Below are 13,781 nucleotides of genomic sequence, written 5' to 3'. Positions count from 1 at the left end.
TGAGCCCATTATCCCATTGTCAGAGGGGTGATGCCCATTGTCAGAGGGGTGATGCCCATTGTCAGAGGGATGATGCCCATTATCCCATTGTCAGAGGGATGATGCCCATTGTCAGAGGGGTGATGCCCATTGTCAGAGGGATGATGCCCATTATCCCATTGTCAGAGGGATGATGCCCATTGTCAGAGGGATGATGCCCATTATCCCATTGTCAGAGGGATGATGCCCATTATCCCATTGTCAGAGGGGTGATGCCCATTGTCAGAGGGATGATGCCCATTATCCCATTGTCAGAGGGATGATGCCCATTATCCCATTGTCAGAGGGATGATGCCCATTGTCAGAGGGGTGATGCCCATTGTCAGAGGGATGATGCCCATTATCCCATTGTCAGAGGGATGATGCCCATTATTCCATTGTCAGAGGGGTGATGCCCATTATCCCATTGTCAGAGGGTGATGCCCATTATCCCATTGTCAGAGGGATGATTCCCATTATCCCATTGTCAGAGGGATGATGCCCATTGTCAGAGGGGTGATGCCCATTATCCCATTGTCAGAGGGATGATTCCCATTATCCCATTGTCAGAGGGGTGATGCCCATTATCCCATTGTCAGAGGGATGATTCCCATTATCCCATTGTCAGAGGGGTGATGCCCATTATCCCATTGTCAGAGGGATGATTCCCATTATCCCATTGTCAGAGGGATGATGCCCATTATCCCATTGTCAGAGGGATGATGCCCATTATCCCATTGTCAGAGGGATGATGCCCATTGTCAGAGGGATGATTCCCATTATCCCATTGTCAGAGGGATGATTCCCATTATCCCATTGTCAGAGGGATGATGCCCATTATCCCATTGTCAGAGGGATGATGCCCATTGTCAGAGGGATGATGCCCATTATCCCATTGTCAGAGGGATGATTCCCATTATCCCATTGTCAGAGGGATGATGCCCATTATCCCATTGTCAGAGGGATGATTCCCATTATCCCATTGTCAGAGGGATGATGCCCATTATCCCATTGTCAGAGGGATGATGCCCATTGTCAGAGGGATGATGCCCATTATCCCATTGTCAGAGGGATGATTCCCATTATCCCATTGTCAGAGGGATGATGCCCATTATCCCATTGTCAGAGGGATGATGCCCATTGTCAGAGGGATGATGCCCATTATCCCATTGTCAGAGGGATGATGCCCATTGTCAGAGGGATGATGCCCATTATCCCATTGTCAGAGGGATGATGCCCATTGTCAGAGGGATGATTCCCATTATCCCATTGTCAGAGGGATGATGCCCATTGTCAGAGGGATGATGCCCATTATCCCATTGTCAGAGGGATGATGCCCATTGTCAGAGGGATGATTCCCATTATCCCATTGTCAGAGGGATGATTCCCATTATCCCATTGTCAGAGGGATGATGCCCATTGTCAGAGGGATGATTCCCATTATCCCATTGTCAGAGGGATGATGCCAATTATCCCATTGTCAGAGGGATGATGCCCATTATCCCATTGTCAGAGGGATGATGCCCATTGTCAGAGGGATGATGCCCATTATCCCATTGTCAGAGGGATGATTCCCATTATCCCATTGTCAGAGGGATGATGCCCATTGTCAGAGGGATGATGCCCATTGTCAGAGGGATGATGCCCATTGTCAGAGGGATGATTCCCATTATCCCATTGTCAGAGGGATGATGCCCATTGTCAGAGGGATAATTCCCATTATCCCATTGTCAGAGGGATGATGCCCATTGTCAGAGGGATGATGCCCATTGTCAGAGGGATGATGCCCATTATCCCATTGTCAGAGGGATGATGCCCATTGTCAGAGGGATGATGCCCATTATCCCATTGTCAGAGGGATGATGCCCATTGTCAGAGGGATGATGCCCATTATCCCATTGTCAGAGGGATGATGCCCATTATCCCATTGTCAGAGGGATGATGCCCATTATCCCATTGTCAGAGGGATGATGCCCATTGTCAGAGGGATGATGCCCATTATCCCATTGTCAGAGGGATGATTCCCATTATCCCATTGTCAGAGGGATGATGCCCATTGTCAGAGGGATGATGCCCATTATCCCATTGTCAGAGGGATGATGCCCATTGTCAGAGGGATGATGCCCATTATCCCATTGTCAGAGGGATGATGCCCATTGTCAGAGGGATGATGCCCATTATCCCATTGTCAGAGTGGTGATGCCCATTGTCAGAGGGATGATGCCCATTGTCAGAGGGATGATGCCCATTATCCCATTGTCAGAGGGATGATGCCCATTGTCAGAGGGATGATGCCCATTATCCCATTGTCAGAGTGGTGATGCCCATTGTCAGAGGGATGATGCCCATTGTCAAAGGGATGATGCCCATTATCCCATTGTCAGAGGGATGATGCCCATTGTCAGAGGGATGATGCCCATTATCCCATTGTCAGAGGCATGATGCCCATTGTCAAAGGGATGATGCCCATTATCCCATTGTCAGAGGGATGATGCCCATTGTCAGAGGGATGATGCCCATTATCCCATTGTCAGAGGGGTGATGCCCATTGTCAGAGGGATGATTCCCATTATTCCATTGTCAGAGGGATGATTCCCATTATCCCATTGTCAGAGGGGTGATGCCCATTATCCCATTGTCAGAGGGATGATGCCCATTATCCCATTGTCAGAGGGATGATGCCCATTATCCCATTGTCAGAGGGATGATGCCCATTGTCAGAGGGATGATGCCCATTATCCCATTGTCAGAGGGATGATTCCCATTATCCCATTGTCAGAGGGATGATGCCCATTATCCCATTGTCAGAGGGATGATTCCCATTATCCCATTGTCAGAGGGATGATGCCCATTGTCAGAGGGATGATGCCCATTATCCCATTCTCAGAGGGATGATGCCCATTATCCCATTGTCAGAGGGGTGATGCCCATTGTCAGAGGGATGATTCCCATTATCCCATTGTCAGAGGGATGATGCCCATTGTCAGAGGGATGATGCCCATTGTCAGAGGGATGATGCCCATTATCCCATTGTCAGAGGGATGATGCCCATTGTCAGAGGGATGATGCCCATTATCCCATTGTCAGAGGGATGATGCCCATTATCCCATTGTCAGAGGGATGATGCCCATTGTCAGTGGGATGATTCCCATTATCCCATTGTCAGAGGGATGATGCCCATTGTCAGAGGGATGATGCCCATTGTCAGAGGGATGATGCCCATTGTCAGAGGGATGATGCCCATTATCCCATTGTCAGAGGGATGATGCCCATTATCCCATTGTCAGAGGGATGATGCCCATTATCCCATTGTCAGAGGGATGATGCCCATTATCCCATTGTCAGAGGGATGATGCCCATTGTCAGAGGGATGATGCCCATTATCCCATTGTCAGAGGGATGATGCCCATTGTCAGAGGGATGATGCCCATTGTCAGAGGGATGATGCCCATTATCCCATTGTCAGAGGGATGATTCCCATTATCCCATTGTCAGAGGGATGATGCCCATTGTCAGAGGGATGATGCCCATTATCCCATTGTCAGAGGGATGATGCCCATTGTCAGAGGGATGATGCCCATTGTCAGAGGGATGATGCCCATTATCCCATTGTCAGAGGGATGATGCCCATTGTCAGAGGGATGATTCCCATTATCCCATTGTCAGAGGGATGAGGCCAATTATCCCATTGTCAGAGGGATGATGCCCATTGTCAGAGGGATGATGCCCATTGTCAGAGGGATGATGCCCATTGTCAGAGGGATGATGCCCATTATCCCATTGTCAGAGGGATGATGCCCATTGTCAGAGGGATGATTCCCATTATCCCATTGTCAGAGGGATGATGCCCATTATCCCATTGTCAGAGGGATGATGCCCATTGTCAGAGGGATGATGCCCATTATCCCATTGTCAGAGGGATGATGCCCATTATCCCATTGTCAGAGGGATGATGCCCATTGTCAGAGGGATGATGCCCATTGTCAGAGGGATGATGCCCATTGTCAGAGGGATGATGCCCATTATCCCATTGTCAGAGGGATGATGCCCATTATCCCATTGTCAGAGGGATGATTCCCATTATCCCATTGTCAGAGGGATGATGCCCATTATCCCATTGTCAGAGGGATGATTCCCATTATCCCATTGTCAGAGGGATGATGCCCATTGTCAGAGGGATGATGCCCATTATCCCATTCTCAGAGGGATGATGCCCATTATCCCATTGTCAGAGGGGTGATGCCCATTGTCAGAGGGATGATTCCCATTATCCCATTGTCAGAGGGATGATGCCCATTGTCAGAGGGATGATGCCCATTGTCAGAGGGATGATGCCCATTATCCCATTGTCAGAGGGATGATGCCCATTGTCAGAGGGATGATGCCCATTATCCCATTGTCAGAGGGATGATGCCCATTATCCCATTGTCAGAGGGATGATGCCCATTATCCCATTGTCAGAGGGATGATTCCCATTATCCCATTGTCAGAGGGATGATGCCCATTATCCCATTGTCAGAAGGATGATTCCCATTATCCCATTGTCAGAGGGATGATTCCCATTATCCCATTGTCAGAGGGATGATGCCAATTGTCAGAGGGATGATGCCCATTGTCAGAGGGATGATTCCCATTATCCCATTGTCAGAGGGATGATGCCCATTATCCCATTGTCAGAGGGATGATTCCCATTATCCCATTGTCAGAGGGATGATGCCAATTGTCAGAGGGATGATGCCCATTGTCAGAGGGATGATTCCCATTATCCCATTGTCAGAGGGATGATGCCCATTGTCAGAGGGATGATGCCCATTGTCAGAGGGATGATGCCCATTATCCCATTGTCAGAGGGATGATTCCCATTATCCCATTGTCAGAGGGATGATGCCCATTGTCAGAGGGATGATGCCCATTATCCCATTGTCAGAGGGATGATGCCCATTGTCAGAGGGATGATGCCCATTGTCAGAGGGATGATGCCCATTATCCCATTGTCAGAGGGATGATGCCCATTGTCAGAGGGATGATTCCCATTATCCCATTGTCAGAGGGATGAGGCCAATTATCCCATTGTCAGAGGGATGATGCCCATTGTCAGAGGGATGATGCCCATTGTCAGAGGGATGATGCCCATTGTCAGAGGGATGATGCCCATTATCCCATTGTCAGAGGGATGATGCCCATTGTCAGAGGGATGATTCCCATTATCCCATTGTCAGAGGGATGATGCCCATTATCCCATTGTCAGAGGGATGATGCCCATTGTCAGAGGGATGATGCCCATTATCCCATTGTCAGAGGGATGATGCCCATTATCCCATTGTCAGAGGGATGATGCCCATTGTCAGAGGGATGATGCCCATTGTCAGAGGGATGATGCCCATTGTCAGAGGGATGATGCCCATTATCCCATTGTCAGAGGGATGATGCCCATTATCCCATTGTCAGAGGGGTGATGCCCATTGTCAGTGGGATGATTCCCATTATCCCATTGTCAGAGGGATGATGCCCATTGTCAGTGGGATGATTCCCATTATCCCATTGTCAGAGGGATGATGCCCATTGTCAGAAGGATGATTCCCATTATCCCATTGTCAGAGGGATGATGCCCATTGTCAGTGGGATGATTCCCATTATCCCATTGTCAGAGGGATGATGCCCATTGTCAGAGGGATGATGCCCATTATCCCATTGTCAGAGGGATGATGCCCATTGTCAGAGGGATGATGCCCATTATCCCATTGTCAGAAGGATGATTCCCATTATCCCATTGTCAGAGGGATGATGCCCATTATCCCATTGTCAGAGGGATGATGCCCATTATCCCATTGTCAGAGGGATGATGCCCATTATCCCATTGTCAGAGGGATGATGCCCATTGTCAGAGGGATGATGCCCATTATCCCATTGTCAGAGGGGTGATGCCCATTGTCAGAGGGGTGATGCCCATTGTCAGAGGGATGATGCCCATTGTCAGAGGGGTGATGCCCATTGTCAGAAGGATGATGCCCATTATCCCATTGTCAGAGGGATGATGCCCATTATCCCATTGTCAGAGGGATGATGCCCATTGTCAGAGGGATGATGCCCATTATCCCATTGTCAGAGGGATGATTCCCATTATCCCATTGTCAGAGGGATGATGCCCATCGTGTCGCGTCTTTTCGTCCGACGTCATTTCGTCCAACGACACTTCGTCCACGTCTTTTCGTCCAACGTCTTTTTGTCCGCCCGTCTTTTGGTCCAACGTCACTTCGTCCAATTAACCAATTGCAAATCAACTCCGTATAAAAGCATTTAATTGATAGAAAGCAGGCACAATACAGCAAGTGAATTTAATTGCTAAAATGCAAGTAATTGATGAAATTCAAGTAAAATACAAGCTTAAAAATGCAGTTAAAAAGTTAAAAAATCTAAAAATGCAGTTAAAAAGATCTAAAAGTTTACTACTGATGAATTCCCGAAATTACTTAAAATTGATGTAAATTGTGAGCAACATTCCTCAAGAAATCAATTTTTGCTGTGGGATCCTTTAACGAGGCTCGTTAAAGGGGAGAGAACGATAATAACTATCCTTTAACGAGAGAACGATAATAACTATCCTTTAACGAGGCTCGTTAAAGGAAAGAGGCCGGTAATAAAGACCCTTTATTGTATATTATGTGCATTAGAGAAGATTTCCATGTACAAAAGTTAAAGTGGAGTGGTGCTACTAAGCAAGTTACTAAAAGTCAAGTTACAAAAAGTCTTTGACAAAAAAAATCATCCAGCAAAAACACGTAAAAAGTCACAAAAAATCTTTGACGAAAAAAATCACCGGACAAAATGACGTTGGACCAAAAGACGGGCGGACAAAAAGACGTTGGACGAAAAGACGTGGACGAAGTGTCGTTGGACGAAATGACGTCGGACGAAAAGACATAGCACCGATGCCCATTGTCAGAGGGATGATTCCCATTATCCCATTGTCAGAGGGATGATGCCCATTGTCAGAGGGATGATTCCCATTATCCCATTGTCAGAGGGATGATGCCCATTGTCAGAGGGATGATGCCCATTATCCCATTGTCAGAGGGATGATTCCCATTATCCCATTGTCAGAGGGATGATGCCCATTATCCCATTGTCAGAGGGGTGATGCCCATTGTCAGAGGGATGATTCCCATTATCCCATTGTCAGAGGGATGATGCCCATTATCCCATTGTCAGAGGGATGATTCCCATTATCCCATTGTCAGAAGGATGATTCCCATTATCCCATTGTCAGAGGGATGATTCCCATTATCCCATTGTCAGAGGGATGATGCCAATTGTCAGAGGGATGATGCCCATTGTCAGAGGGATGATTCCCATTATCCCATTGTCAGAGGGATGATGCCCATTATCCCATTGTCAGAGGGATGATTCCCATTATCCCATTGTCAGAGGGATGATGCCCATTATCCCATTGTCAGAAGGATGATTCCCATTATCCCATTGTCAGAGGGATGATTCCCATTATCCCATTGTCAGAGGGATGATGCCAATTGTCAGAGGGATGATGCCCATTGTCAGAGGGATGATTCCCATTATCCCATTGTCAGAGGGATGATGCCCATTATCCCATTGTCAGAGGGATGATTCCCATTATCCCATTGTCAGAGGGATGATGCCAATTGTCAGAGGGATGATGCCCATTGTCAGAGGGATGATTCCCATTATCCCATTGTCAGAGGGATGATGCCCATTGTCAGAGGGATGATGCCCATTGTCAGAGGGATGATGCCCATTATCCCATTGTCAGAGGGATGATGCCCATTATCCCATTGTCAGAGGGATGATGCCCATTATCCCATTGTCAGAGGGATGATGCCCATTGTCAGAGGGATGATGCCCATTGTCAGAGGGATGATGCCCATTGTCAGAGGGATGATGCCCATTATCCCATTGTCAGAGGGATGATGCCCATTATCCCATTGTCAGAGGGATGATGCCCATTGTCAGAGGGATGATGCCCATTGTCAGAGGGATGATGCCCATTATCCCATTGTCAGAGAGATGATGCCCATTGTCAGAGGGATGATTCCCATTATCCCATTGTCAGAGGGATGATGCCCATCATCCCATTGTCAGAGGGATGATGCCCATTGTCAGAGGGATGATTCCCATTATCCCATTGTCAGAGGGATGATGCCCATTATCCCATTGTCAGAGGGATGATTCCCATTATCCCATTGTCAGAGGGATGATGCCCATTATCCCATTGTCAGAAGGATGATTCCCATTATCCCATTGTCAGAGGGATGATTCCCATTATCCCATTGTCAGAGGGATGATGCCAATTGTCAGAGGGATGATGCCCATTGTCAGAGGGATGATTCCCATTATCCCATTGTCAGAGGGATGATGCCCATTATCCCATTGTCAGAGGGATGATTCCCATTATCCCATTGTCAGAGGGATGATGCCAATTGTCAGAGGGATGATGCCCATTGTCAGAGGGATGATTCCCATTATCCCATTGTCAGAGGGATGATGCCCATTGTCAGAGGGATGATGCCCATTGTCAGAGGGATGATGCCCATTATCCCATTGTCAGAGGGATGATGCCCATTATCCCATTGTCAGAGGGATGATGCCCATTATCCCATTGTCAGAGGGATGATGCCCTTTGCAGAGGGATGATGCCCATTGTCAGAGGGATGATGCCCATTGTCAGAGGGATGATGCCCATTATCCCATTGTCAGAGGGATGATGCCCATTATCCCATTGTCAGAGGGATGATGCCCATTGTCAGAGGGATGATGCCCATTGTCAGAGGGATGATGCCCATTATCCCATTGTCAGAGAGATGATGCCCATTGTCAGAGGGATGATTCCCATTATCCCATTGTCAGAGGGATGATGCCCATTATCCCATTGTCAGAGGGATGATGCCCATTGTCAGAGGGATGATTCCCATTATCCCATTGTCAAAGGGATGATGCCCATTATCCCATTGTCAGAGGGATGATGCCCATTGTCAGAGGGATGATTCCCATTATCCCATTGTCAGAGGGATGATGCCCATTGTCAGAGGGATGATTCCCATTATCCCATTGTCAGAGGGATGATTCCCATTATCCCATTGTCAGAGGGATGGTGCCCATTGTCAGAGGGATGATTCCCATTATCCCATTGTCAGAGGGATGATGCCCATTATCCCATTGTCAAAGGGATGATGCCCATTATCCCATTGTCAGAGGGATGATGCCCATTGTCAGAGGGATGATGCCCATTATCCCATTGTCAGAGGGATGATGCCCATTGTCAGAGGGATGATTCCCATTATCCCATTGTCAGAGGGATGATTCCCATTATCCCATTGTCAGAGGGATGATGCCCATTGTCAGAGGGATGATTCCCATTATCCCATTGTCAGAGGGATGATGCCCATTATCCCATTGTCAGAGGGGTGATGCCCATTGTCAAAGGGATGATGCCCATTATCCCATTGTCAGAGGGATGATGCCCATTGTCAGAGGGATGATTCCCATTATCCCATTGTCAGAGGGATGATTCCCATTATCCCATTGTCAGAGGGATGATGCCCATTATCCCATTGTCAGAGGGATGATTCCCATTATCCCATTGTCAGAGGGATGATGCCCATTATCCCATTGTCAGAGGGATGATGCCCATTATCCCATTGTCAGAGGGATGATGCCCATTATCCCATTGTCAGAGGGGTGATGCCCATAATCCCATTGTCAGAGGGATGATTCCCATTATCCCATTGTCAGAGGGGTGATGCCCATTATCCCATTGTCGGAGGGGTGATGCCCATTGTCAGAGGGATGATGCCCATTACCTAATTAACATGAGGATCCTTCCCATTACCTAATTAACATGAGGATCCTTCCCATTATTTATTTAACATGAGGATCCTTCCCATTACCTAATTAACATGAGGATCCTTCCCATTTAATTAGCATGAGGATCCTTGCCATTATTTATTTAACATGAGGATCATTTCCATTATTTAATTGACATGAGGATCATTTCCATTATTTAATTGACGTGGGGCGGCGCGGTCGCACAGTGGTTAGCACTGCTGCCACACGCCGCTGAGGACACAGGTTTAATCCCTGCCCTGTCACTGTCCGTGTGGAGTTTATACATTCTCCCTGTGTTTGCGTGGGTTTCGCCCCCACAACCCAAAGAGGTGAATTTTTTATTTTTATTTAGAATACCCAATTCATTTTTTCCAATTAAGGGGCAATTTCCCGTACTGGCCTCCCCGAACAGGCGCCGGAATGTGGCGACTAGGGGCTTTTCACAGTAACTTCATTTGAAGCTAACTTGTGACAATAAGCGATTTTCATTTTTCATTTAGCGTGGCCAATCCACCTACCCTGCACATCTTTGGGTTGTGGGGGCGAAACCCACGCAAACACGGGGTGAATGTGCAAACTCCAGTGACCCAGAGTCGGGATTGAACCTGGGACCTCGGTGCCATGAGGCAGCAGGGCTAATCCACTGCACCTCCGTGCTGTCCCCAGGTTAGGTGGATTGGCCACGCTAAATTGCCCCTTAATTGGAAAAAATCTGAGTACTCTAAATTCATTAAAAAATCGAATTAACATGTGGATCATACAGTCACTACAGTACAGGAGGCCCCATTTGGCCCATCGAGTCTGTACTGACCCTCTGAAAGAACATCCTACCTAGGCCACGCCCCCACTGAGAAGAAGACCAACAGGGCAATTCGCCAGCGGTCAGATTTGGATTATTCTGACCCTGACTGACCCAGTGCCTCTGGCTGCAGATTCGGGTGCAGCCATTACACCTCGCCCTACCATCACCCAGCAACACCCTCAGCCGGGTGACATTTTGCCATCGGATGCTGGGCCCAGCGACGCTTCTGCGCAGGCCCCTGTGGGTGCCAACAGTGAGTTGTGCGGCCTCGAACCAGAGGGTGCTCTGTCCCAGCCACAGATTCTGGAGAGAAGCACTGAGGGACAAGGAGTCAGCCTGGAGGGGTCTCCAGAGATAGAGGTCTCCCCGGTGTGTGACCCTCTCCCCCTCAAACGGCTTCACTCCAGGTTTATTTCCATAGATGTCACGCCCAGTCCCCGAATAAAAGAGGCGAAGGGATAGTGAAGAAATCCCAGCAGCTGCTGCTGTCCCCCGAGCAGGGTGCTTCGGGGTCGGACGGGAGCCTAGGGGGCCCGTTCCACATAGTACAATTTAGCACCCCGGATTTGTTCAATTTCTCAGGGGATGGATCAGCGCTAACCTTCTGCTTCTTAGTTTCTTAGCGGGTTATAGTTTGGAAGACCCAACCGCTGTCTTTGGGCACCTCTGCCACCCTCCCGGACCTGTTTCCGAAGTTATTTTCGGGGCCTTGCGGTGACCAGGGGGCGAAGCAGGCACCTCACCAACTGCTCCCGCTGGCCCGGGACCGCAGGAGGAGCCTGAGGAGAGCCCGCTTGTCGAGTGGCAGTGCAGGATCACAGCGGGCCGTGGGTTGGTTGGTGGGCCCATGTCGCCCGCCACACTCAGTGTGGTGGAGGATTCGGGCCCGGAGGGCAACTGCGCGAAGGCTGTCAGGAGCGGAGGGTGCACATGAGGCTCTCTGCAGTGGGGTGTGGGTCTCACTTGTGCCTGACACCGTGTCGCCCCTCACTCCCTCTGGGGGACTCCTGGAATCTGGAACATCATAATTGAAGGTTCTTTTGTTTTTCTGCCTCCATAGATAGTTCAGGAAGTGTCCAATTGGACCCCACTCCGCCAACACCCTGACTCCCTCCACCCTTCCTTTCCCTTCTGTTGGTACAGAGGTGAGGGTATCTGGTCTCTTCAGCGCAAAGTTTGGTGCTTGTACCATTTGTTTTTTGTACAACTATGGTGTGAACTGTTTTAATAATCAGAATATCCACCCTCCCCCTCCCCGTACATTGTTACTGAGGGGAGGATACCCTGTTTCACCAACACAAAATTAGTGTTTGTACCGTTTGGCCTTGTATATATTTTTTACTTTTTTAATAAAAAGATATGGCCAATCCACCTATCCACATTCCCATTATCGAATTGACAGGGGGATTATTCCCATTATCGAATTGACAGGGGGATTATTCCCATTATCAAATTGACAGGGGGATTATTCCCATTATCGAATTGACAGGGGGATTATTCCCATTATCAAATTGACAGGGGGATTATTCCCATTATCGAATTGACAGGGGGATTATTCCCATTATCGAATTGACAGGGGGATTATTCCCATTATCGAATTGACAGGGGGATTATTCCCATTATCGAATTGACAGGAAGGTGGTTCATATGATCTGATTGCTGGGCTGGTTATTTTCTATTCATTTATGGGGAGGACGTTCCTGTTTATCATTTCTTTACTTGATTTTTTTTGGCAGGAATTTCTTTGAACTGGTTCGTTTCGACTTTGTTGTTGATGAAGATGTTAAAGTTTACTTGATGGAGGTATGCTGCTGTTGCACTGAATTATATAACAATCAGATTATAGAACTGGGGACTCACTGTTTTAAATATTGCCCTTACCTTATTTCCTATCCTCACCTTTGGGGATTGCCTTTTGCTCGGGTACATTATCTCAGCCAGTCATCATTCTCCATTTGTGACCATGAGTGTTGGATGCTTTGGTTAACCCTGGGAGATATTAGAAGTCCAATCCTATCCCCATCTAAAGTGTGCCCTCATTCACTCTCCAGCCTGGTTTACTGAATAATAATTGACGATGGAACTTTAAAACATTGATGGGTAACACAGTAGATAGCACTGTAGCTTCACAGCTCCAAGGTCCCAGGTTCGATTCCCGGCTTGGATCACTGTCTGTGTGGAGTCTGCACGTTCTCCCCGTGTTTGCGTGGATTTCCTACAGGTGCTCCTGTTTCCTCCCACAAGTCCCGAAAGACCTCTTTGTTAGATCATTTGGACATTCTCAAATTTCCCTCAGTGTACCCGATGTAGCCACCTGGGGTGACCACTGCCCGACACAAAATGGAAGATTGCAAGGAATGCAGGGAACATGGACATGTTGTAAAAAGCAAGCAGCTTGCAAAACGCTTGTATATTTGGATTGCTGCAGAAACCAGTTTTGGCTGTTGCAGAAACCAGACAGCATTATGAAAAGAAACAGTTAGCATACTAATGAGGCAATACCGGGCGATCCCCAGATACAATGGAAACAAGTTAAACACAGATCGATACATTGAATGGAAGGCCAGACTTTTCGGCGCCAAAGAAGCCCAAAGCAATAAGCCCCAAGAACTGCCCCAGTGATCGAGGGATTGCCCCGCTATTGGGGAATTCAAATCAATCGATTGGGAAGAGACCCAATCGATTGCGAGAGTATAGAGGGTCCGCCCAGGTGGGCGCAAGACCCTGAGAGGACTATAAGACAGAGACTGCGACCCCAGCTCTCTCTCTCTGTCAGCCTCTCCTTGACCAGCTAGCCCTCCCAGCAGAACACCGTTGCAGCAGAAGAACCTTGTGCAGGAGAGGTCTGGACAGAAGCCGCCAGCAAGTAAGTCACAATGCACGCTACGGGAATAGACACTCCTGACCCCTTTAGACCATAACCACTGGAAGCCTGTGGACCCAGGACAAAGCTAGAAGCCGTTGTTCCCTGATCCGGCAGTCCCTTTATCCAGATAAGTATTTGGCCTATTAGCGGTAGGATTAGCCTAGTCTTATAGTTTATATGCATGATTAGTAGATTATTGTAATATAATAAACGTGTCTTGTTTGAACTTACTAATTGGTG

General features: G+C 48.0%; 1 protein-coding gene across 1 annotated transcript in view; it reads left to right on the top strand.

Annotated features, from left to right (window-relative positions):
- Positions 1-13,781, top strand: part of LOC119966927 (probable tubulin polyglutamylase ttll-15) — a 74,756-nt gene that overhangs the window by 6,834 nt on the left and 54,141 nt on the right. The window contains exon 2 of the mRNA XM_038798885.1: positions 12,412-12,478. Within this exon, the coding sequence (XP_038654813.1) occupies positions 12,412-12,478 (67 nt within the window). The remainder of the gene's footprint in view (positions 1-12,411; positions 12,479-13,781) is intronic.

Source organism: Scyliorhinus canicula, chromosome 6 (assembly GCF_902713615.1).
Source record: "Scyliorhinus canicula chromosome 6, sScyCan1.1, whole genome shotgun sequence".
Lineage (NCBI taxonomy): Eukaryota > Metazoa > Chordata > Chondrichthyes > Carcharhiniformes > Scyliorhinidae > Scyliorhinus > Scyliorhinus canicula.
The sequence above is the reverse complement of the archived record's forward strand: the minus strand, read 5'-3'. Positions and strand labels throughout refer to the sequence as shown.